At 46.6% G+C, this 22932-nt stretch overlaps 1 protein-coding gene across 4 annotated transcripts in view; it reads left to right on the forward strand.

The window, feature by feature from the left end:
* The first annotated feature begins 275 nt into the window (after positions 1-275).
* Positions 276-22932, forward strand: part of LOC8031953 (casein kinase II subunit alpha) — a 38078-nt gene continuing 15421 nt past the window's right edge. The window contains exons 1-2 of one of the 4 annotated variants that reach the window (XM_029995437.4): positions 276-446; positions 16173-16219. In XM_029995437.4, the coding sequence (XP_029851297.3) occupies positions 404-446; positions 16173-16219 (90 nt within the window). In that variant the 5' untranslated portion in view covers positions 276-403. Of the gene's footprint in view, positions 447-14923; positions 15447-16172; positions 16220-22932 lie in introns of those variants that run through there. The other 3 variants (XM_029995436.4, XM_029995439.4, XM_029995438.4) reach the window with 3 other exon arrangements.

The following is a 22932-nucleotide window of genomic DNA, read 5'->3' on the forward strand; positions in this document are numbered from 1 at the left end:
CGAACGTTGCCGCATGCGATTTCAAATTGATTTCCGGTATGATTTCCGGTTCCGCTTGCCCTGCCATTTGATGAGAGCGACAAAAAGGTTAGAGAAATGTAACGATAAATGTTTAACCAAGAATTTACCAGCAATGAAATGCGAAAACCGTTGATAAAAAGCTATCGTTATTAAGTTTTTCGCGGCGCAGTATCACACTCTGCTGGCTGATAAAAAAAAAGTGGCTAGCGCGGGAAGTTTAGCAGACGACAGTTGAGCGTCACTTCTGGATCCCGCTCTGCGACCGCCACTCGACTGCGTCCCAACGAAAATGTCTTCTGAAGACCTGCCTCGCTTCAGCCTCATCCGAAAATACTTCTCGGGTGAAGAATGAAGCACCCTGTCGTTCTACATAAAGTCAAGGATGTCCAATATCAAGGAAAACTACGATCTTCTCCTACAAATGGGTGAGCGTTGCCAAAGCCTCCGAAAACAGCGCGTCTGCGAATTCCGGGAAAGGGATGGCTGCCAAGAATAATTTGAGACATAAAAGTATTTCTTGGTATTCGATATGCTACAGTAGGATACTAGGCCTGAACACCGGGTCCCTGGTATATCGTAGCCTAAGTATCGAGGTCTGCTGTGAAATGGAGGTACTCGCGGAAGTGAACGACAATCCCTAACCCTGGTGAGATTAAGTCTGTGCTTATGCGGAGAGCAAGTCGTCTGCTTCTTGAGCAACAGTTGCGGCAACGTCGGAGTGTCGCCTAGCTACGATTGGCTTTGATTGAGAGGAGAGTGGGTACACATAAACACTAGATGCCTTCAAGTCTACCCACTATTTTTTTTTTTTTTTTTTGTTTCAATCGGCCAATAAGAGCTCAGGGTTCTGACATCGTCGCAACCCCTGTGCAAGAAGCAGACGAACTTTCGCTCCATAGCTTTGAAATAATACTGATACTTTTCTTTTTTTTTCAACTGATAATTAAACAACTTATGGAACAAGGATCGGTATATACCAATATGCAACAAAATGCAAAAAAAAAAAAAAAAAAAAAAAAAATATATATATATATATAAAACTGAGAAGAAAAAAACCCTTAGTGAAAAACAGCAACAACGGACGATTTAATCTTCGACGTTTCGGCCGGAGTCCGGCCTTCGTCAGGAAGGCCGGACTCCGGCCTTCCTGACGAAGTTTTATACCCACGCCTTCGGCCTCCCGCCACCATGCCCGTTATATATATATATATATATATATGACGGGAATTTTTTTTTTTTTTTTTTATCTGGTTTGTGTCCAACGGTGCCAAACATGGCCCCGGCCCGAGAGAATTTTTAGACAAACCCAAGCACGGCCCGATCCCGACCAATTTTTTTTTTTTTTAATAAATTTGAGTTCGGGTTTTTTTTTTTGTTTTTTTTTTATCCATTTGAAGGCTTTACAAGTGCCAGACGCCTTTTTATTTTTTGAACGGCGGCGTAGTGACTTTGCACTTCGCTCGTTTGTTTTTATTGAACCTAAAAGATCAATAAGCACTGCTTTTGTTATGAACATTTTAGAATTTGCGGCACACGAGTGCTACGGCCCGAAACATTTTTCGTTTCAGCCCGAGTCCGGCCCGCGGGCCGGGCCGGGCTCGTGCCTTCGGGCTAGCACGGGACCGTGCAGGGCTCTAATGCAGCAGCCATCACCGCCTCTGAAAATATCCGGTTTTTTATGTTAGTAATGTATACTGGTTATTGTTTCCACAAAGGTAATTAAAAAAAAAAAAAAAAAGAGCGCGGCTTTTTGCGAAGCATTACTGAATTCATCTTTTATGCGGTGAATTGAGACATATGTGGGTGCATTTCAGATTAGCTATATGTTATATGGCTAATGTAAAAAAAAAATGTGCAAAACATATACGATTTACACGACACATACTGAAGGATAGTGGGTAGACATCAAGGCAGCTTTGCTTTGAGGTCTACCCACTATCCTTCAGTCGGAGCCAATCAGAACTAGGCGTTCTGACATCGTCGCAATCCTTGAGCAAGAAGCAGGCGAACTTGCTCTCCGCAATGTTTCTTACCCCGACAACCAAATATCGTAGGCACTACGAAATGCCCCCCCCCCCCCCCCCCCACCCTTCCCCAAATTGTATACAGTATATAGTAGTTGTGTTTTTTAACCAGGGAAAATAAAGTACGCATCGACGAGCGGTCCTTCTCCACCCAAAAACAGCACCCGAACCAGATGCCAAACTATCGGAACTATCCCCGTTATCTTCTTCAAAAGTCAGAAGCGATTTGTGGAAATTTACAACGGGAAAATGCCGGGTCCTCACTCCAACTCAAAAGTAGTTCGTGCTGTCGCCGTAGGTAGTGCGTTGACCGTTGACGCTGGTGTTGTGCGCGGGGGCGCCACTCGCCACCGTCGGCTTGCGTGTGCGCTTCCGGCCCTAGGTCACCAGACACCAAGGCGCCGCGGCCCTCGGGAGGGAAGGCTTTATTTGAATATATCTGTGCGCAGATCTGCTTGTGCTGTTGTGATTTTCTGGTGGGCTTACTACGATTAGGGTCGCGCATTTTACAAATATATTTCCATCCAATTAAAAAAAAAAAAAAAGAAACTCGATGGTAAATATTAAACGTATTTGGCTTTTTCGAACCAAAATAATCATGGCTCCGCCGTTTATTTTAGCTTTCGGCGGGTTCGTAAAGCTTTGATTATTTGATTCATTGGATAAGTACGATTCATTCATCTGCATATGTTCGTTTACACACACACACACACACACACACACACACACACACACACACATATATATATATATATATATATATATATATATATATATATTGAGACTTGATAGTGTGTTAGGGTGCTATAATTTATTTCATAAAGAATTGTTGCGAAATTTTGAGAGAAATAAAAGATTGCGAATGCAAACCTCACTGCTTGAGTCTAAACGGAATGCACGTGTCTTGCCGCTAGCGCTCAACGTTGTTTTTACTGTAGCTGGACACTGTTGGATAACTCAAAACCAAGCACATTTATAGGCCTGAAACATTACTTCGGAACGCACGTCCCGTTTGTGGTGCCCATTCAATTGTCCTAGTCTCGGGTCAACTAAAACTTAGTACAGAGCGTAAATTCTACCGTTTGACCTTACACGTAATTCAACAACTTCAATAACAAACCTGGAATTTCTCATTCGCCATTGCTCTTGACGGCAGCACCATTATCAAACTTTGAACAGTTTTAATACATTTTATAAATGTAATGTGCAGCTACTTGTGGCAGGGTGCCAGATTCAATTGCTCTTTCGTGTGCTCATATCTTTATTAGGTTTTTATCATTGTGGATCTGTTTTTGCACGGCTTTTCGTTTCATAGTAAGCCAGTTTATTGGCACACTGTCTTGCTGTCCAATAGAACTAAAAAAAACAACAACACGTGTCAGGATTTTTTTTTTTTTTTTTAATATCATTTTTGACCGTGGACAAATCGCAGTGCGGTTGATTTGTATCAAGAGTGAATTAAGCCTTCAGTTCATGATTACAAAGGGTCTCAGTGTTTGCGCAAAGTTAAATCACTACTTCTATATTTTTTTTTATTTTTTATTTTTTTTTTTTTTTAGTTACGAGCTTGCGGGTTTCTTTGAAAAAATGCGACTTTTCGGGCATGCGCTAATTTTCGCATTACTGCTTTTCTTGGAGGGGATCAGGAGTCTGCTCATGGACAGGTGACCCTCTGCCGGAAGCGAAAGGTGTGCATACAGAGATCCAGTAGTACTCCGAAAATTTGTGTTCTCAGAAAACGTAGTGTGTACGGACCGAATGGCTGACATCATAAACATTGGTCGATGACATGAAGCAAACATGATTTTTCAGCATTGTTCTTCAACGCAATAAACAGAGAGCTGATCGTGCCAATTCTTCGATGCAAAGAAATAATGAAATCAAGTTTCATATTGTGTTACCGCAGATAGCGTATTATTGCTCACAATCTAGCGATATAAACATAATGTTTTGAGCGTATTTGTCCACAAAATTTATATTATAATTTATATATAATTTATACAGTTAGAGCAGAAAAGTAGAGGTCAACAGTGACTGCTCGCAGTTAACTTGCGTTTTCATGCGCGGTCTGAACCAATTTGTAGTCAGAAGGCTTCAAAAAATACCTTCTGCTGTAGAGCCCGGTTTTCCTCCGGCGCCAACCAGCAAAACGCCGCCCGTTCACCGGCGCCTCTTTGTCTGAAGCGGCGAGCGAGCGAGCTCCCGAGCCAGTCCGACCCAGCTTCCTTTTGTTCTCTCAAACGTAACGAAGAAAACGATCAACCAAACGCAAGTTGCACAAACCGCGCCAAGCAGCGAGCCTTAGCTCGCCTTCTTTCTCATTCGTTACCAAATAATCAAACCGCACCAAGCACCCGCGCGGCCGCCACGGCGACATTGTTGCGGGGCGAGCGTCAAACCCACTTCCCGGGAGATACCGCGAGAGGTCAGAACACTCGCGCGTCCCCCCACAAATTCTTTACGCCTTCATGCGAAATCAGGCCTCCGAAAGAACTCATCGTCTCGCACTCCCCTCACCGCCCTCACGGCCCTTACACCCCTCACGCACTCACGGTCCTCACGCCCCTCAAGCACTCATAACCCTCGCGCACACACGCCCCTCACCGTCCTGACGCCCCCCGCGTACTCGTTAGCCTCACACATCTCACGGTCCTCACTCACCCTCACACTAATGAATTTGCGGGGTTAAGAAACTCACTCACCCCCCCCCCCCCCCCTCACCTGTGAAGATGAGGGTGAGTGAGGGCCCTAATGAATGAGGTTTGCCGAAGTATGCTCGCTAAGCGAGCCATAAATCACTGCATGCAACACTGCGAGTGGAATTAGTTTCGGTTTCGGTCGACACATCGACAAGAGATCATACACGGAGCGTGGGTGACACGAAGACATTATAGTAACTTTTGTATGAGGTCAAATTTATTGCGTTTTCTTAAAAGTTCATGCGCGTACGTTGTGCTCAACTTTGAGACTCCCGTGAGGATGTGACTTGTTTTTCGCCCAATGAATTAACCAGAAGCTGATGATTGGCAAAAACGCAAGCTACAGATTCGATCACGGTCAGATAGCATGAACTGAAGCTGCTCAATCGAAACCGAAACTGAGTGGCCAGCAAGTTCCCAGGGTGCACTGCGTGGCATTTTGTCACGATGGGCGCTCTGAATTTTGGAAGAAGTCTGTTGTCATAGAGGTTCAACAGGCAAAGGTAGATCCCCCCTGGCTGCCGCCATGTTGTACAATTTTGACCGCTAAACACGTGGCCGTAGCAAATCCTGAGATTTTTATGGAGATTGCTGTAAAATATATTATAAACTATTTTTTTTTTAATACTGTTAGCCCCAGAGATCAGTGCTTAGCTCCGATAAAAACACAAAATGCAGCACCGCGGCTGACGGCGAAGCTGCCCGAGTTTTTGTCGCAAAAGTACACAATTTTAAACGAAACATAACTGATCTCGTCGGTACTTTCGCACACTAGCGCTACACCTCCACGGTAGCACAAAAAGCAAAGGACGACCTTAAAGGGATACTACAACAAAATTTCGGCGCTCATTTTTTGGTCTATATGTATTCAAAGGAGCAGTATCACATCGAACATACCAACATCTTGTTAAAAAAAAAAGTCTCGAACAGGAATTTTAAAACGAATTAAACGATTAGCAAAGAGCACCTGGTGGATGTCGCTAACGCCTCGCTTGTAATGCCCATCTAGGAACTTGGACAGCTAGTGACGGTGAGTGTCTAGCCTCCGGCCACGACGAGAGAAGAGAGGAAGGAGGAACTTCCCTGTTTCCGAGAACGCCTTTTGTGTGTCGCAGAAGTCGCTGTCCCCCTACAAGATTAGAGATGATTAACCCGTCACTCAAAATTCGTACAAAAGCAGCCGCTTCGGTGGCTGGAACGACTAGGCCATCCTCTCGACGTGAGCCTCACCGTAGCTTTGCTCGTCCCGAGACGACCTACGTCACGATAGCGTTGGATGTCACGTGGTCTCCGCTGGGCCTTCTCCGAGCGCTTGCCAGAGTGCGCCGTTTATAACGAAAAATGCAGCCGCTCAAAATACAAACGTGCGATTGTCATTTACGGATATGGTGGATCATATTCAACCTATTTTTGAACACGACGGGAATATTTCAAATTTCGTTGAAGTATCCCTTTAAGGTCTTCTGGTCGTACATATGTCGCCTCAGAAGGCCTTGCCAACGTCCCAGCTTCAGCGCCAACGGCAGAATGTTCGATACCACCGGTGAGATTGCTGCATTCTTCGCAGACCACTTCTCGTCTGTCTACAACACAGACGGACAGCGGCTGTCGGCACATTCCGCTGCTTTCGCACCATCATTATCTGGCACCGATGCATCGAGTCTGGAGGAGATCACTTTCTCAACGGAAGCACTGAGCATTGCGGTGTCCAAGATCAAGCATTCGCAATGTCCTGGCCCAGACGGCGTGGCACCTGCCTTTTTCAGGATGATCACGCAGCACACTTTGCCCTCGCTCGCCTGTGAGCTTCAGAGTCTTTTCGACGTGGGAGCTGTTCCTGCTTCCTGGCGACACGCCTTGGTCACCCCTATCCACAAGGGGAAAGGAAAGCCTACAGACGATGTCACGCATTATCGTCCGGTTTCAATAGCGTCGATCATCTGCCGCACATTCGAACACGTGGTGAACGGCCAGCTTCTCGACTTCCTTGAGGGCACTGGCTATTTATCGCAGTCACAGCATGGTTTCAGACACAACCGTAGCTGTGAGACGGCCCTGGCGACCCTGAGCCACTTCGTAAGCAACTGCTTCGACAATCGCACTGAGACAGATCTCGTTCAGCTTGATCTCAGCAACGCGTTCGACACCCTCGACATCGGTCTCCTGTTATGCAAGGTGTCGGGCGCCGGCGTCCGGGGTTTCCTGCTGAAGTGGCTGTCGAACTTTCTGAGCGGAAGAAGATAAGAAGTCGTTTACCGAGGTGCGCGCTCGGCTGCGATGAACGCCCCCTCCGGTGTGCCACAAGGGTCGGTCCTGGGTCCTACATTTTTAGAGCGCAGCTCTTAGGGGCCCGTTTCCAGCTTGAGCGGCGTCGGCGTCGCCGTCGGCGTCGCCGTCGCCGTCGGCGTCGGCGTCGGCGTCGGCGTTGGCGTCGGCGTCGGCGTCGGCGTCGGCGTAACCGCGCGGTGCATCATGGGAAATGTCCCATAATGCACCGCGCGAGCCCCCCCACCGGGGTCACGTGACCTCGTGGGGGGCACGTGACCCCCCGAGGTCACGTGACCCCGGTGCATCATGGGAAATGTCCCATAATGCACCGCGCGAGCCCCCACCGGGGTCACGTGACCTCGTGGGGGTGCACGTGACCCCCCGAGGTCACGTGACCCCGGTGCATCATGGGAAAAGTCCCATAATGCACCGCGCGAGCCCCCCCCCGGGGTCACGTGACCTCGTGGGGGGCACGTGACCCCCCCCCCCCCCGAGGTCACGTGACCCCCCGAAGTCACGTGACTCCCCTGAGGTCACGTGACCCTCGCCGATGTCGCGTGACCCCCCAATGACGTCATCGTCACTGATGACGTCACCGGCATCCACATCGTCATCGTCATCATCACTGATGACGTCACCGGCATCCACATCGTCATCGTCATCATCACTGATGACGTCACCGGCATCCACATCGTCATCGTCATCATCACTGATGACGTCACCGGCATCCGCTCGTCATCGTCATCATCACTGATGACGTTACCGACATCCGCATCGTCATCGTCATCATCACTGATGACGTCATCAGTGACGTCACTGATGTCGTCACCGGCATCCACATCGTCATCGTCATCGTCACTGATGACGTCACCGGCATCCACATCGTCATCGTCATCATCACTGATGACGTCACCGGCATCCGCATCGTCATCGTCATCATCACTGATGACGTTACCGACATCCGCATCGTCATCGTAATCATCACTGATGACGTCATCAGCGACGTCACTGATGACGTCACCGACATTCGCATCGTCATCGTCATCATCACTGGTGAAGTCATCAGTGACGTCACTAATGACGTCATCAGTACCCGCATCGTCATCGTCACTGATGACGTCATCAGTGACGTCAGTGATGACATCATCGGCATTGGGGGTCACGTGACCCCCAAGGTCACGTGACCCCCCCTGGTTAGTTTAACCCCCCCAGTGCCCTTCCCTCCTCCTCCTCAAGAGCTGCGCTCTAATTCGGCGTTACAGGGAGTTGTAAGCAGCTTTCACTTTTTTTTAATCTACGTCAGTGACATGCCCCGGGACGACAGTTTCCCTCTCGTCCAGTACGCGGACGACACATCGATATTGGCCCCAATTACTTCCCCCGACACCTGCTTCCTCCTCCAAGACTACATCAACAACATGAAGTGCTGGGCGACGGACAATTGCCTGCGGCTTAGCCCCGCGAAAAGTGCCGTGATGCGCTTTCAGCGCCCTGCTACCCTGCTGCCATCTGCTCGGCTGCTACCCTGCTGCCATCTGCTCTGCTGGAGAAACCCTGCTACCATCTGCTCGGTGTGCCACTAGCCACATGCGACTCTCTCACCATCTTAGGGGTCACATTTACGAAGACATTGGATTTTTCTGTCCACATAGCCAGTGTCGTGGCTAAGGCTCGACGATCCATGGGGTTTGTGTCTCGGGTGTCCAGGCTATGTGGTCCCTCGGCCAACTCCGCACCTTGTACACCTCGATCGTGCTGCCGTCGTTGGAGTATTGCAGCTCTGTGTGGTCTAACGCCCCTGAATAAGGAAGGTAGCGCCATCTTCTCCCTCCTCCTCTGACGCGCACGCCTTTTATCTTTATGTTTTGATTTTTTACACCCGCGCATCGACTGTAGTGCCGCCTGGATCGGGCCAAGGTAGCAACGACCTTCCTATACTTGAGTCAGAGCGCAGTCAAAGGCTGAAAGACACGCAAATACATACAGGCTAAAAGCGCACTGTCACGGTCTACCAGGATGGGCTCGAAGAAAAACGACGAAAGCCGTAACGTTGCACAGTCGGCGTTATTTGATTGGGGGCATGAGCTGATAGCAAGCACTGCACTCCGACAGCATAGGCATTCCTTCTCCCTCCTCCTCCTCTGACGCGCACACCTTTTATCTTCGTGTTTTGCTTTTTTACACTCGCGGTCGACTGTAGCGCCGCCTGCATCGGTCCAAGATAGCAGGCAGCATTCTTCAAAGTATGGCGCTACTTTTCGGTATAAAGGGGCTTTAGTGTGGTCTAGCATCTCGTGAATAGCATTGAGAGCGTGCAGAGACGCGGTTCCCGGACGCTTTGCGCGCGCGCTTCGGGCTCCACGGACGCAGATTATTCAACCCGACTTATACTCCGGGTCAATAGTTGCGTGCAGTACAGGCGAAGGCAGCGCCAAGCGAGGGGAGAAAGAGCAAGCACTAGAGAGCCTGGAAAGTCGAGGGAAACCTCCTCTTCTCTCTAACGTTCCTAGTGCTCTCCCTTTTAGAGCGCAGCTCTTAGGGGCCCGTTCCCGGCTCGAGCGGCGTCGCCGTCGGCGTCGGCGTCGCCGTCGCCGTCGCCGTCGCCGTCGGCGTAACCAAGGTCATCCCAAGGTCACGTGAGCCCCAAGGTCACGTGACCCCTCCCAAGGTCATCTCAAGGTCACGTGACCCCACGTGACCCCCTGAAGGTCACGTGACCCCTTCCAAGGTCATCTCAAGGTCACGTGACCCCAAGATGACCCCACGTGATCCTTTGAAGGTCACGTGACCCCCAAGTCACGTGACCCCTGAGGTCACGTGACCCCCGAGGTCACGTGGTCGCCTCCCCAAGGTCACGTGACCCCCGAGGTCACGTGACCCCCAAGGTCACGTGACCCCTTCCAAGGTCATCTCAAGGTCACGCGGTCGGCGTCGGCGTAACCGCGCCCCTCCCTTTCCTCCTCCTCCCTCTCCTTCTCCCCCTCCTCCTCCCCTCCTCCTCCTCCCCCTTCTCCTCCTCCCCCCCTCCTCCTCCTCCCCCTCCTCCTCCTCCCCTTCCTTCTCCTCCTCCTCCCCTCATTGTCCGGCTTGAGCGGCAAGGAGGAAAGCAGTACGAAGGTGGAGGAGGGGGGGGGAGAGACGAGGAGGCGGAGGCGAGGGGAGGGGAGGAGCTTGAAGGACGAGGAGGTGGTAAAGGAGAGGGAGGGGGAGCAGGAGGGGAGGAGGACTAGCAGGCATGATCACGAGGGAGGAGGAGGAATATACCCTCCACTCCTCCTCCTCAAGAGCTGCGCTCCAATTCGGCGTTACAGGAAGTTGTAAACGGCTTTCACTTTTTTTCCCCTCGCCCTCCATTGCCCTCCTCTCCCGTCCCGCATTTCTAGCGCTCGTCCTTCTCCCCTCGCTCGGCGCTGCCTTCGCCTGTACTGCACGCAACTAGTGACTCGCAGTATAAACTTGCGGGGTGGCGGCCACTTGAACAACGTCGGAGAATGGCCCGCGTGCGCCTGGTTTGCCGCGCTCTGGACGGCTCACTGACTGGGTCAGCCACTGCATGCCAGGACTGTAAAGCATGGCCTGCCCGCGACCCCTGCAGGCTTAGGTGAGCTTCCCTCTGTTCCGCTCAGGGAGCGCAAGCCTCTTCCGCGGGGCAGGGAGGACTCCCATGAGCTATGCAGAAGATACGGCCAGCATCTGTTCACAGGTTGATGGCCCGTAAGGGGTTCGCTCAAGGGTCTTCGCGCGTGCTCCGTGTCACCCTCGGGCGGGGCGTGGCGGGGGCCGCGGTTGCGGGCTCGGCTGCGCGGGGTGCACCACACACAGCGTTTAAACATTAAAACAGCGCAAGGACACGGACAAGAACAAGAAGGTAGACAAACAAGGCGCTGACTTACAACTGAAGTTTATTCGTTCTAACAGCGAGTATAAATTCTGTATTGTCACAACAAACAAACATGAATAAAAAGCGTGACCTGGATGCCACGTGCTCACTAGCCATCGCTACGCACTGTCACTGTGTGTCTAAATAGGAACGTTCCTTATCTGATAAAGATAGTGACGGAGTGCTGACCACAGTTTTGCCCCAATCTTCCAATTTCCCGCGCCTCAATGATTTCCCGAGTGAGTTTTGTCTTTATTTTTCCTAATCACTTCACACTTGTCAAAGACGGGAGCGCAGCAACAGTCTGGGTTATGACTATTCGTTGTCTCCATACGTGTATATGTGTTATTCTTATCTTGTACTTACAATTACTGTTTGTTTATGTTTACACCTACTCAGCGGCGGGCTAGCAGGCGCACATAACCTTTCTATTTCTGTCTAGCCTTGGACGCCGCTGAGTGGGCAAACTTTCTCGTGCGAATAAAAATTATTATTATTATTATTATTATTATTATTATTATTATTATTATTATTATTATTATTATTATTATTATTATTATTATTATTATTAGTGGTGGTCAAAAATATGCACCATGGCGGCGGCCGGGTGGGGGTCACTTTCAGCCGCCAGTTTATCACTCCAGAAGCCGGAAATAATTCCCTGGCGGTGGTCGCGAGAATCAAAATTAATAAGTGCGCCGGAGTAACGCTCGGTAACTGAAAATATAATACACGTTATGTTTCCATCACGGTCATCCAAAATCGTGGCGGAAGGGCGCGACTAGCCGAACGATCGACATATTCCCTACGCCAAGCGCCAAGGGCCGGGCGTCCGAGCGGTCACACTCTGTCCGTGCAAAACAGAGTTCGAGCGGCAGATTCGTTTCCTATATCTTTTTGCATGACCATAATCGAAACATCACGTGCACCATATTTTCAGCGATGAAGAGTAACTACGTTTAGCCCTTATTCTAGCTACTCCCTCTAGGGGATTCTTTTCGGATTCTGGTTGGTCAAAAGGGCATGCCAAGCCCTCTATCTGCCTCTGGTTCTCGCCATGGCATGGTGGCATAGCCTTGGCACGGCCCGCTCTTCCCATTGACTAAACTAGTGTAGCGACCGCGTAGCCTCCGCCGGGCATTGGGCGAGTGACCGGCGCTTGGAAGAGGGTGACGTCACGATGTAGGTGGCACTCCGCTCCTTGTCACCGCCCACGTCCCCGACTCCGCGAGCAGCCGAGGAGTGCCAGGAGCTCGTTGCTGGTTGCTTTAAGACGCAATAACAGCGCTTCAGATAAGAAAGGAACAAATACATTGATAAATTATATAATTTTGGTCCAATAAGCAGGCAATGACGGAGCTAAACAAAAAAAACGAAATTTGAAACGCGCGTTTTTAGGAGGTCGTTAGAGTCGGGATTTCGTGTAGTGCAGTTGTTAGTTTAGTAAGGTACGTTGTTGGGCTAGTTGGTTCATCTTAGTAAAACATATAAAATAGCGCAACAGAAAGACAAGGACAAGGAGTATACAGGACAGGCGCTAACTTTCAACTGGTTTTGTTCAGGAAAATTGAACACATATATACACACGACAGGCAAAGCAGCACCACGTAAAAGTTTATTAATTTTTCACCCGATCATTCAAAAACTGAAATTCATTACAATGAATTACAATTACAATTCTTCATTGTAATGAATTTCAGTTTTTGAATGATCGGGTGAAAAATTAATAAACTTTTACGTGGTGCTGCTTTACCTGTCGTGTGTATATATGTGTTCGATTTTCCAGAATAAAACTAGTTGAAAGTTAGCGCCTGTCCTGTTTACTTCTTGTCCTTGTTTCTGTTGCGCTATATTTTATATGTTTTACTAAGTTGTTAGTTGCTTTATATTATTTTCGCTCGACAGCAGTTGCTACACAGCGAAGTTGGGAATGGCTGGGTGATAGCTGCTACTTTTGCTATGTCCGTGCTCGCTCGCGCGACGGATATCGGATTATTTTATTTTCGCGGACGATTCAAAATCAGTTTGATTGAGATGGCGCATGCTACGCAAAACAGTATTTTATAATTTGGTCACCCACACAAGCGAAGATATCTCTACTCTATGTTTTCTTCGTCACTTGAAACACTGAGTGAGTAATTGTTTGAAGATGGGTGAGAGAAAATGATACATTCAAAATACTTTATCCCAGTCTCTGATGCTTTGCGCGGTTGTGCCATTGGGCTTGCTCGCTCCATTTTTTGGGTCAAAATACCCGTGCAGAAACTAACGCAAAAAAACAAACAAACAAACAAACAAACAAACAAACAAACAGAATAGTTCTTTAAAGTTCATGAAAAAGTTTATAAAAAAATGTAAATGTGGAAGGTTTATCACTGGCTTTATGCGCAACGGTAGATGATTATTTTAAGACATGTGATAAAATTTATTTCCCTTCACAGTTTTCTAGCGTTGTTTTTTCATGCAAAAAGAATAACTTCATTTACATCCACTGCACGAGAGTTATTTCTGTTCCTCGCTTTCATCTCCTTGAGGGGTCGGACCCAGCACTTCTTGAGCCTCTCGGATAGCAGATTGCTAGAGAGAAAAAAAAACAAAAACAGTATTGATAGAACAATAAATAACATATAACCTAAAATTAGATGTCAAACAATCAATCGATCAGCTTTTTTTTTATTTTTTTTATTTTGATTTATTTTTGCAAGACATGCCCGCAGTCTCGAACTGCAGTTCGTCCACAGGTTCTGTATTTCAACAGAATAATGAAAGTGTGGCAGAAACTCACGTTGAGGGATTTGCTATCGAAAATATTTGCCAAAATGTTTTTATTGTCGAACCGCTATAATATATCGGCTACCAGGTAACTGTTTTCGGTTTCGATTCGGGTTTCGGTTATCGACATATTAAACTAAAACTTTTGTTCGTTGTTACCCTCTACTACACAAAATGCTCACAGAGCCCCTTTGCTGTGTTTCAAGTAACTCCTTTCCTCGCATAAATTATTGTTTGTTTTTTTTTTCAGTCAAAACTGCTAAGCACGTGTCTCTTAACTTTATTGAATTACTTTATTTTACCTAAATACTTTCTTCATTTTATCTTAGTTAAAACTAGCAGTTAAGCCTCTGTACGTACCGCACAATATGGATAGTAATTTTATCATTTCATCTGGTGATGTTAGGCGTCTTTGCGTATCTTTAGTTTGTTTTATCGTCTTATCACAGTAATTAGCAACAATTATGCGTACGTTTTTAACACGTATAACCTTAATAAGTAAAATTCGCATAATAAGAACGTGCAATTTCTGAGATTCTCCATCACATTTCCTTTTGTCGCGGTACGGTGCAAGAGACAACACAGGCTGTTTGCGGAGCCAGTTGACAAACTAGTTACACGAATACACCGCAATTACTGTACAAAAGTGTAATATGGAGGCTATATGAAAACAATACAGGTGGCATATTAGTTGTCACACAGAGAGGGTAATCGGCACAGAACGAGTCTCTTGACACGCCCGAATATGCGAAACCATCTGTCACGCGTCCGCCAAGGGACTCAAGCATCATCTGGTCTACCGTCCGCATGAGTGCTTAGGTAGCACCACTATCAGATAGAAACATGTGTTCCACACCTAATCTCAGGCGATTAAGAGAACGACGTCATCTGCAGTTGAAAAGGACACAGAGCGAGGACTGTAGCGTCGGCTGCTACAAATCCGCCGGGGCGACCGCGGTGTTGCATGCGCAAGCGCCGCCACGCGGCCGTCTACCAACGCGAGGCCGCTCCTCCAGCTTCGTTCCATACTGTATGCTTCGTTCCCTTGGAATACCTACGATAACGACCGCCAAAGCTCTTCATACCCTCAGAAAACTTCACATTTATGCAATCTTATAAATGATAGGAATCATATTCGTTTAAGGCCACAGTGTTTAAATCAAAATAACGTCTGTCTACGCCTGCTGGGAGCGCGGTAATCGGAGGCAGTTGTTCGGAGCGGATGTACGTCATAAAGGTACGCGGCCGGACGGAAGTAGCCGAGAGCTTCGTTCCCCTGCTGCGGCTTTTGTGGGAGCTCTCTGGCCGCTCTGGTGGCTCTGGCCAGCGCCGCTGCTCTGGCCTCGATTTGATCTCGGCGGGCTGTCCGCCATATTGCAATGTTGTGCAGTTTCTAATCCTACTCATCGGCGCTTTCTGTAGTGTAACTCTCTGTAAACTCTATGTAGGTGTACGCCAGGTCGTAGCTCGCTGGACGGTATGTGTTAACGTTCATGTTCTAGCTTGATCGACCAAGCTTTCGTAAGACGCTGTTTCAGAAATCGCTATTTAGCTCTCCGGCGCCGATGCCATACCAAAGCCGGTGCCCCGTGTGACATCTTTCCGATCACTTGGGCGCCGTCTTTATCTTGTCCTAGTAACTTCCGGCGAATGTTTCGTGTGCCTGTGGCCGTCGCAGTGTCCCTAAGTGTGTATTTATGCGCTGAATTAGCTTTTTTCGTCGTACAAGATACATCGAGCCGACGAGACACTCGTAGAGCCAGCCAGCTAGCCCTAATACCCGTAAGTTAACATGGACTTTTCTGCCCGTTTCTAAGCCTTCATCATTGCCGATTCATTCAACGTGGTTAACCTTTTCGAGCTAAGTTGTAATCTCATCGCATTCTGTGCATAGTTCTTGTGTAAAGGCCTGGTTGTTATGTCTCGATCACGCCTTACACAAACAGAAGGAAACGAATATATTTTTTTTAAATGCTTTTTTTGGGAGTCGACGTTAAATATCGCTGCCTCGAACTTTTTGGCGGCTGGGTGGTGGGTGTGGAATTCGTGACTTGATCGAGTACTCTTTTTAGTGTCCGAGTATGGCCCGTCAATTTAACCTGCCCGTAGTAGGCCTACAAAGCCCAGTATCGCGCATTGGGAAGGTGTAATGAGTCCAAATGCCTGTGCCGAAGGACTTTTTTTTTTTCTTTCGGGTGTCTGGGGTCAGATTTCATTAGCGTTGCTAGCCAGCGGGAAGTGGTAAATGCTAATTTTTCACTCATAATCAATTGGCTCGCGTATGAGCTGCCTTTTTTGATTATTCGTTCCAGTCGACGAACGATTTTGCTTAGCAGTGCTTGCACAGGACTTGAGCTGCATTACCCAGAGCAAGAATAGTCCTGTAGTCTACTAACAAGCGATCTTTGTGAACTTAACCTGCCGCCCCTATAGCAAACGTCGTTTCCTTACCTTCTCGTGTTTCCATGTGTTTGCTGGAAGCCCACTCACCCTTTTGTGTTCCTGCAGGAACGTTTGCCCCAAGGCCTCAACTAACACACCATTTGACCAAATTGGTATGCAATCTTCTTGGATTTTTTCTGTCTTGTATGTGCATGCCCGTGTTCACTAAAATGAAAAAAAAAAAAACACTATTTGTCTATACTTGTGGAGCAGTGTTGCTGAGAGTTGTGAAACCCTCAACAGCACTGCCCAAACAACTCGACCTGAACGTTTCAAGGGAGAATTGAGTGGCCTTAAGCATCACGGAAGTCAGTGGGAACCCCTAAATGCGACTCCTTGCAAGGACTTGGCCAAAACCCTCGAATTTGCCTCGGAAAACCTCCACACTTGAATGTTAGAAAGTTGGGGCACGAACGAGCTGGTGAAGGTTAGATGTAACACAGCCCCGAGACTGCAGGAAAGCAAAATGAGACTAAAAGTGTGTGAGTCATCCTTTGTTAACCTGCAGGCTTGGGGTCAAGTTATTTCTTATGTTTAAGCCGCAAAACTTGTCTGTCTTAAAATTGTAGTTCTGCTTTATTAGTTTTTTGTGTCTGACCGAATACTTTTGAGGCACCACTTAGAAGATGTCTTTTTAAAAGGGATTTTGGTTCTCAGTAAATAGTGTCTGGGGAAACCCTGACTGCATCATAGAAATTATCCTGAATGTAACTATACTGTTGATAACCCAAATCAAGAGTAGCCAAATATCTATCTGCCCAGGTTTTGTATTGCCATGCAGGTAACCCTGTGTCTCGCACAGGGTTTCCTAGGTGGAGAAATGTTTTCTGCTGTACAATTGGTTGGTCGGCACTGCTGAAATATGATTTCTAGCTGCTTCATTGTGCTGACCTTATTGATATGTTTGCTGCATGAGACTTTGACAACTCCACTCTGCTTATGTGGCATTAGTTTGTTTAAAAGTCAAGCAGTTGCAATGTTTATGACATAAAGCCACAACATATGGTGCATATGTTTGTTTTGGTACTTATGTGGGAACCGCTGCAAAAAGGGTGGTTTACCACTTTCTAGATTTATTTGCTAGCAGTGCAAAATTGGCACATGGATCAGTTTCATGAATACCTGGGCTGTGAAGCCGACAAAGCTGCAGCTGTGGAGGGAAGGCCACGAAGTCGCCAAGCTGCCACCTTTTTTCTTTAAGACACATGACTCAACTGCATATAGTAACCTCCTACACATACTGTGATTCTAGGAAGTTTGTATGCAACTGGTGCACTTGGGCTGTGGTAGACTAGAACTGAGCTGTGTTTGCCCATTGCTGGCTCTGGCTGGCATTCCCTGCACCTTGCATGGCGGTACCACCCACCACCCCGGTCCCCTCCTTCGACGGCTTGCTTGGCGCACTGCTCAGTTCTACTGTACAAATGCTCCAGTGTTGTCGGTCTACATACCAAACAGTTGGTCATGCACAGATGACAATATTTCAGCCTGCATGTTATGGCCTTTTTATTTCACAAGTTTTGATTATGAATGTAATAAAAGCTAGGTTTTTCTGAGGGTATTGCCTTAGCTTTAAAGCACCAAATTTCAAAATATTAAAGACAATAGCTTTTACCGCCATCTGCTGCCACGTCAAGTAGTTTGGAAAAATAACGATGTAAATAATAATGGCAACATCCAAGTGTCACACTGTAAATATCATGTTTGAAGGGACACTGACAGGGTATTTGCACTCGCCAAGATTTTTATTTGTACATGCCATATGAGAGCCAAACTTCCCAGAACAGAATTTGCGGCTCAAAATTAGTTTTCTTTCTGCCCGAAAACCGTTGATCGAGAACTGCTTGTTTTGAGTCGCGCTCATTCTTCTCTGGGGTCACGTGCCATTCTCTATGGTTTAGACACAACCACCAAATATAATCAAAGTCGTAGGTCATCAAAGGCAGACACACAAAAATTAATATAGAAAAAAATATGATGCTCATTTTTTGTGGCTCCTAAAAAGCTGCAAACCCGATGATTGGGGAAAAAAAAGTTGCACAGACGCATGATTTCTGCCAACTCTCTTCTATGTTTCTTCTTCCTCCCCAGTCCAGTTTCGGTTTGTGTTTCGTGCAGTTGCATTTTTTTTAATTGAATTGCCTGGCAAAGAATAAAAATAAATTTTGGGGGGTTTCAGTGTTCCTTTAAGAAAGTCCTCTTTTGCCAGGTTTTTGCAAAGGCTAATACAATAGTAACCAAACAACGCGGTTGAAAGTATCTTATTTTCAACTAAATGTAGAAAGACGATAAACTGCCTGTCCAGACACGTACTAGATGGCTGCTTTGGGGACTGAGCCCAAACGGGCTTGGGTAGGGATAGTGCGGACAACTTTTCTACATTTCAAAACAAAGCATTGTTAATTTGTGATGTGGAAATGGCAATGGCAAAGTGTGGTGCAGTGTACTAGCTTGTTCAACATTGAAATGGTGAGGAAACAGAAAGCATAGACAATGCAGATGTGGGCTGGTGCTCTACTAAGGGTGAACATAGCAAGGAGCCTTGAATTCAGGGACTCAAACAGTAACCGTAACCCGTTTAGGAACAAAATTTTTTCAGTAACCGGAACCATTATTTGAAGTTTATGAAAACCGATATTACCCAATATTAATAAAAAAATGAAAATATTAGTTTTTCTCAAGAATGACCTCGAGGACGGATCTTGAAATGTCGTGGCCATTTGACACAGTTACCGTCAGCGAGTGGTGCATCTGGTAATACATTTCTATTCAGTCTAAATTTTGGATTAAGAATATTTATTTGGAATCGGTGGTCGAGCCTATAATTAAGTCTCTGACACACTCCTACAATTGCTACATGTATCCCGTACCTGTCGCTTTCAGTGTATTACTAATAAGTTAGAATTTTGTGATGTCCAACCAACTCGGTTCTTTCAAAACCGCTGATGTTCTTGACATGCAACTAGGGATGTCGCAAACCGGTTGAGGTTCGAGTTCCACCAGGTTCAACGTTTTTGAACTTTTATTGAAAAGTTTGAGAAAGTTCAATTAGGGTTCGACTGTTACGTGTACGCGTGACGGGCTAGCTCAGTTGGCTTTGGTTTGGATGGTGATGACTAAATGATCAAGTCAGACATTTTATTTTTAGCAACTCAGTTGGGAAACTGCCATTGAGCTTGCTTTGAAAAAGTGACTCCGATCCGTGCTCGAGAACCAAACTAAAGGCGATCGCAACGTCGCCATTCCTCCCGCAGCGGCCACTCCGGAAATTGCACGGCTGCATGTATTGGTTTAGCTCGAGTCGTGCAACTGCCGATGGCACCATCTCGAAGTGCCATTTCGCAATAGCTATGTAAATGAACTTGCATGTTTTGACTCGTCGAATGTCTCATCCACACCCAGTGGGAACTTTCTGAGGGTTGTTTACAAATGCTGCCGAACAACAAAGTAGTGATGTTTATTTTTATTTTTATTATATAAAATGTGATGGATCCATGAGTAGGGAGGTAACATGTATGCTTGGGGTATCATACTATATAATGCAAATAGATGTAGTGAACAAGTGTTGGAGCTAGAAACGTGTGCAACTTTTTACCAATTAGAAGTTATAAGACGTTTTTGAGTTCTTGTTATTGTGAATGTCCCAGTGTCTTATATCTAAAACTACTTTAAACCGTTTATTATAAAATGGCTGTCCAGCATTTAAAGCAAATTATTGGAGAAACCGAAATAAACCGGTTTTTAGGAACTTGTAACCGATAACTGAAACCATAAAAACCATAAAAAAGGTAAAAAACGAAACAAAACTGATATCAACAGGAAACGGTAACTGTGACCGAAACATTATATTCTTTGGTTTGAGTCCCTGCTTGAATTACACTGGTAATCTAAATCGCAAAATTATTCATATGATGGTAATAAATGCACGTACTAGGTAGTTTCCGAGATTTCTATATTCGTTTTCTCTTTATAACGCCCAGTGCCAAGTTTCGTTATAGCTAAAGGCTAGAGCTGACCGATCCGTAAAATGTGGGCACCAAAATACAGCCGGTACCCGATTTTAAAGCACTGGATGATGTTTCATGTACTCGCTTAAAGGGCCCCTGAAAAGAAAAAAAAAGTTTTTTTTAAACAGTCTGGTTGGAACACGCGTGTCAAAAAATGAATTTTACGCGAAAAAAAAAATTTTTTAGAGCAATATTGACGGCGAGAGATTTATTTGAAGTTTTGCGCGCAAATTCCATGGTCATTCAGCTCGGCTTCTCATTGGTAGCGATGGTCATTCAACTCAGCTTCTCATTGGCTAATAGAATGAGTGACAGCTTAGATGTTGGTTTTAAAATCTTCGTGATTTTTTTAAATCGCCTTTTGAATTACATATTTTTAGGTTTAAGAAACAATCCATCCAATGAATGTCGCAATTGTTTACAAACGTTTTACAAAATCGTAACTTCCGTTCGGATACCACAACAAAACAACAAACAAAAGCTTCGCCATTTTGTTTTCTGTCGTGGTCGCCGTCTTCGCGTTTCGCGTTCTGAAGAGGGCTTGTTGCTTGTGTTAGTTAGTCAGTCATAGTAAGTACTTGGGAAGTGGCGCGGGGTGACAGGTTTCTGTTTTTCTGCTCTTCTTTGCGCGATTCGTGTGTCCCGTTTACCTCATCTTTTGTTTGTTTTCTGGCGCGCGCCAGTGCCAATGTTTGTTTAGATGTCGGTTCCCGTGGTTCCCGTAAAGAGTTTAGTGAGGCACGCGGCACCGCACTCAACGTTTAATAAAAAAAAAAAAAATCAGTTACCACTGCGTGTCCTCGCGGCGGCTTGAAGGATCGTGCGGCTCGAACGAACTCGTCGAGGCACCCGCTTCGCCGCGGCGAAGCGGGTGCCTCGCGGCGATCGGAGCGGACGCCTTCCGGCTGGCGAGGCGTGTCCTCGTACGGACGAAGGCCCAGCTGCTGGCAGCGTTGAAGCAACCGACGCTTCAGGTCGGGGTCCACCGCGACGACTATGTACTGTGTGTACGACCACGGTACGTGCACGATACGACGCGGTATGTCGTTCGACCGGCAGACAGCCGGCCAGGGGCTGTATTCCAAATCTCCAAATGGATCCGAGTTTCTCCGGCGGATCGTATCACGTGAGAGCACAGATTGAAAAACGCTGTACGCGGGTAGGTTTTAGAACGCCAAGAGTACAAAACCCTCACCCTGGGGTAAGATCGAGTCAATTTTGGAACACGGCCAGGAAGTAGCAATGGCTCTCGTGCGGGGCGCAGGCAAGCCAGGAAAGCAGCCAAGCCGATCCACTACGAAGAGGCGGGGACTACCTCTCCTCCACGCGCCCGAGATGCCGAGAGAGAGAAAAGTGGAAAGGAGGTGACTGCCGACTAAATTGCGTATGGCGCAGTCAATATTGCTCTAAAAAAATTTTTTTTTCGCGTAAAATTCATTTTTCGACACGCGTGTCTCAACCAGACTGTTTTTGAAAAACTTTTTTCTTCTTTTCAGGGGCCCTTTAACTCTGGTTCCAATACCTGAATTTGGTCAATGATTTTCATAGAAACTTTGTAAATGCCCTCCTACGTTGAAAAGCTGTGGGACATTTCGGACAATGAAACCAATTCATGTTCAATCTCCAGAAGGCGCACACAAAGCCCCATCACAGAAGAGAACATACGCCAAATATAGTTTGTAGGGATGCACTGGGGGGGGGGGGGGGGGCAAATAATTCCTATGAACTTGTAGAAATATCTCTGACTAAGCGAGGGTTTGCGAAATATGAAATTAATGAAGAATTTAGTTTTGGCACCATTTCGTGTGATTTGCATGGTATATTGATATTGTGTTTCATGGTGTATGTTTTTGTAGTTCTACAGGGTGATTCAAGGAGAGGCCAGGCTCTTTAAATCGACCTCAAAATTTGGTTTCTTAATCTGTGAGGTGGTGCATTTTTTTTTGTAAAATTTGCAAAGAGCGGACTTACCTGAGGAAAAAGTAAAGAAGGAAAAAGGCTTAGCTCCTATGGAAACGTAGCATAGCCACCAGTCTTCAAACAACACGGCGCCGTTTCGGACAGGAGACAAGAGATGGCGCAAGCGGTCGCGACGCCAACTCTCGCCAACAAACGAGCATGGCGTCTTTAGCAGATAAGGAACTGCAGTTCCTTGTTGTTACCGCGCCTGTTTTTGTTTCTGCAACTGTCGCCGTCTGCGGAACGCATGCCGTATGCTCGTTCATTGGCGGCGTTCGTTGCGCCATCTCTTGTCTCCCGTGCGAAACGGCGCCTTATCCGCTATTTCGTTATAACCAACTATGGTTATAACAAAGTACAAATGAAATGGGAAATCGTGATTGCTTCGCTGTAGCCGCTATTTCGTTATAACCGGTCTCGGCAGTAAACCGATTTTTGGGAGACGCTAGACCGGAGTGGAACCAATATCATAAGGGTAACCTTGACTGAACTATTACTGTTGTCGGTTTGAGTCCTTGCTTTAAAACATCCTGAAAAATAATGTTTAAACAGAAACTGCTTCCCTCAAATTCTTATGCCTCTGTTTGTAGGAACCAAATGAACTTTCATAGTAAGTATTTGAAACTTTTGATTCTCTCCACGTGGTAAGCCAGAGTTTGCAGGCTGTGTAATTGTAAGATGTTCACTGGAACAATATTTCTGGACATTTACAAAGTCGTTCGGAAACTATATTTTGTTAGAAATGCCTCGTGCATTGCTTAAATGGGGCTGAAGAAACCAGTCGCTCAAGGTTAAAGTGCAAAAGCTTGAAGCAGGTTGAAAGTGGTAAAACTTTGTTAGCAGAAGGCAACTGTATTTGT

This window comes from Ixodes scapularis, unplaced genomic scaffold (assembly GCF_016920785.2).
Source record: "Ixodes scapularis isolate PalLabHiFi unplaced genomic scaffold, ASM1692078v2 PGA_scaffold9__187_contigs__length_104089568, whole genome shotgun sequence".
Classification (NCBI taxonomy): Eukaryota; Metazoa; Arthropoda; class Arachnida; order Ixodida; family Ixodidae; genus Ixodes; species Ixodes scapularis.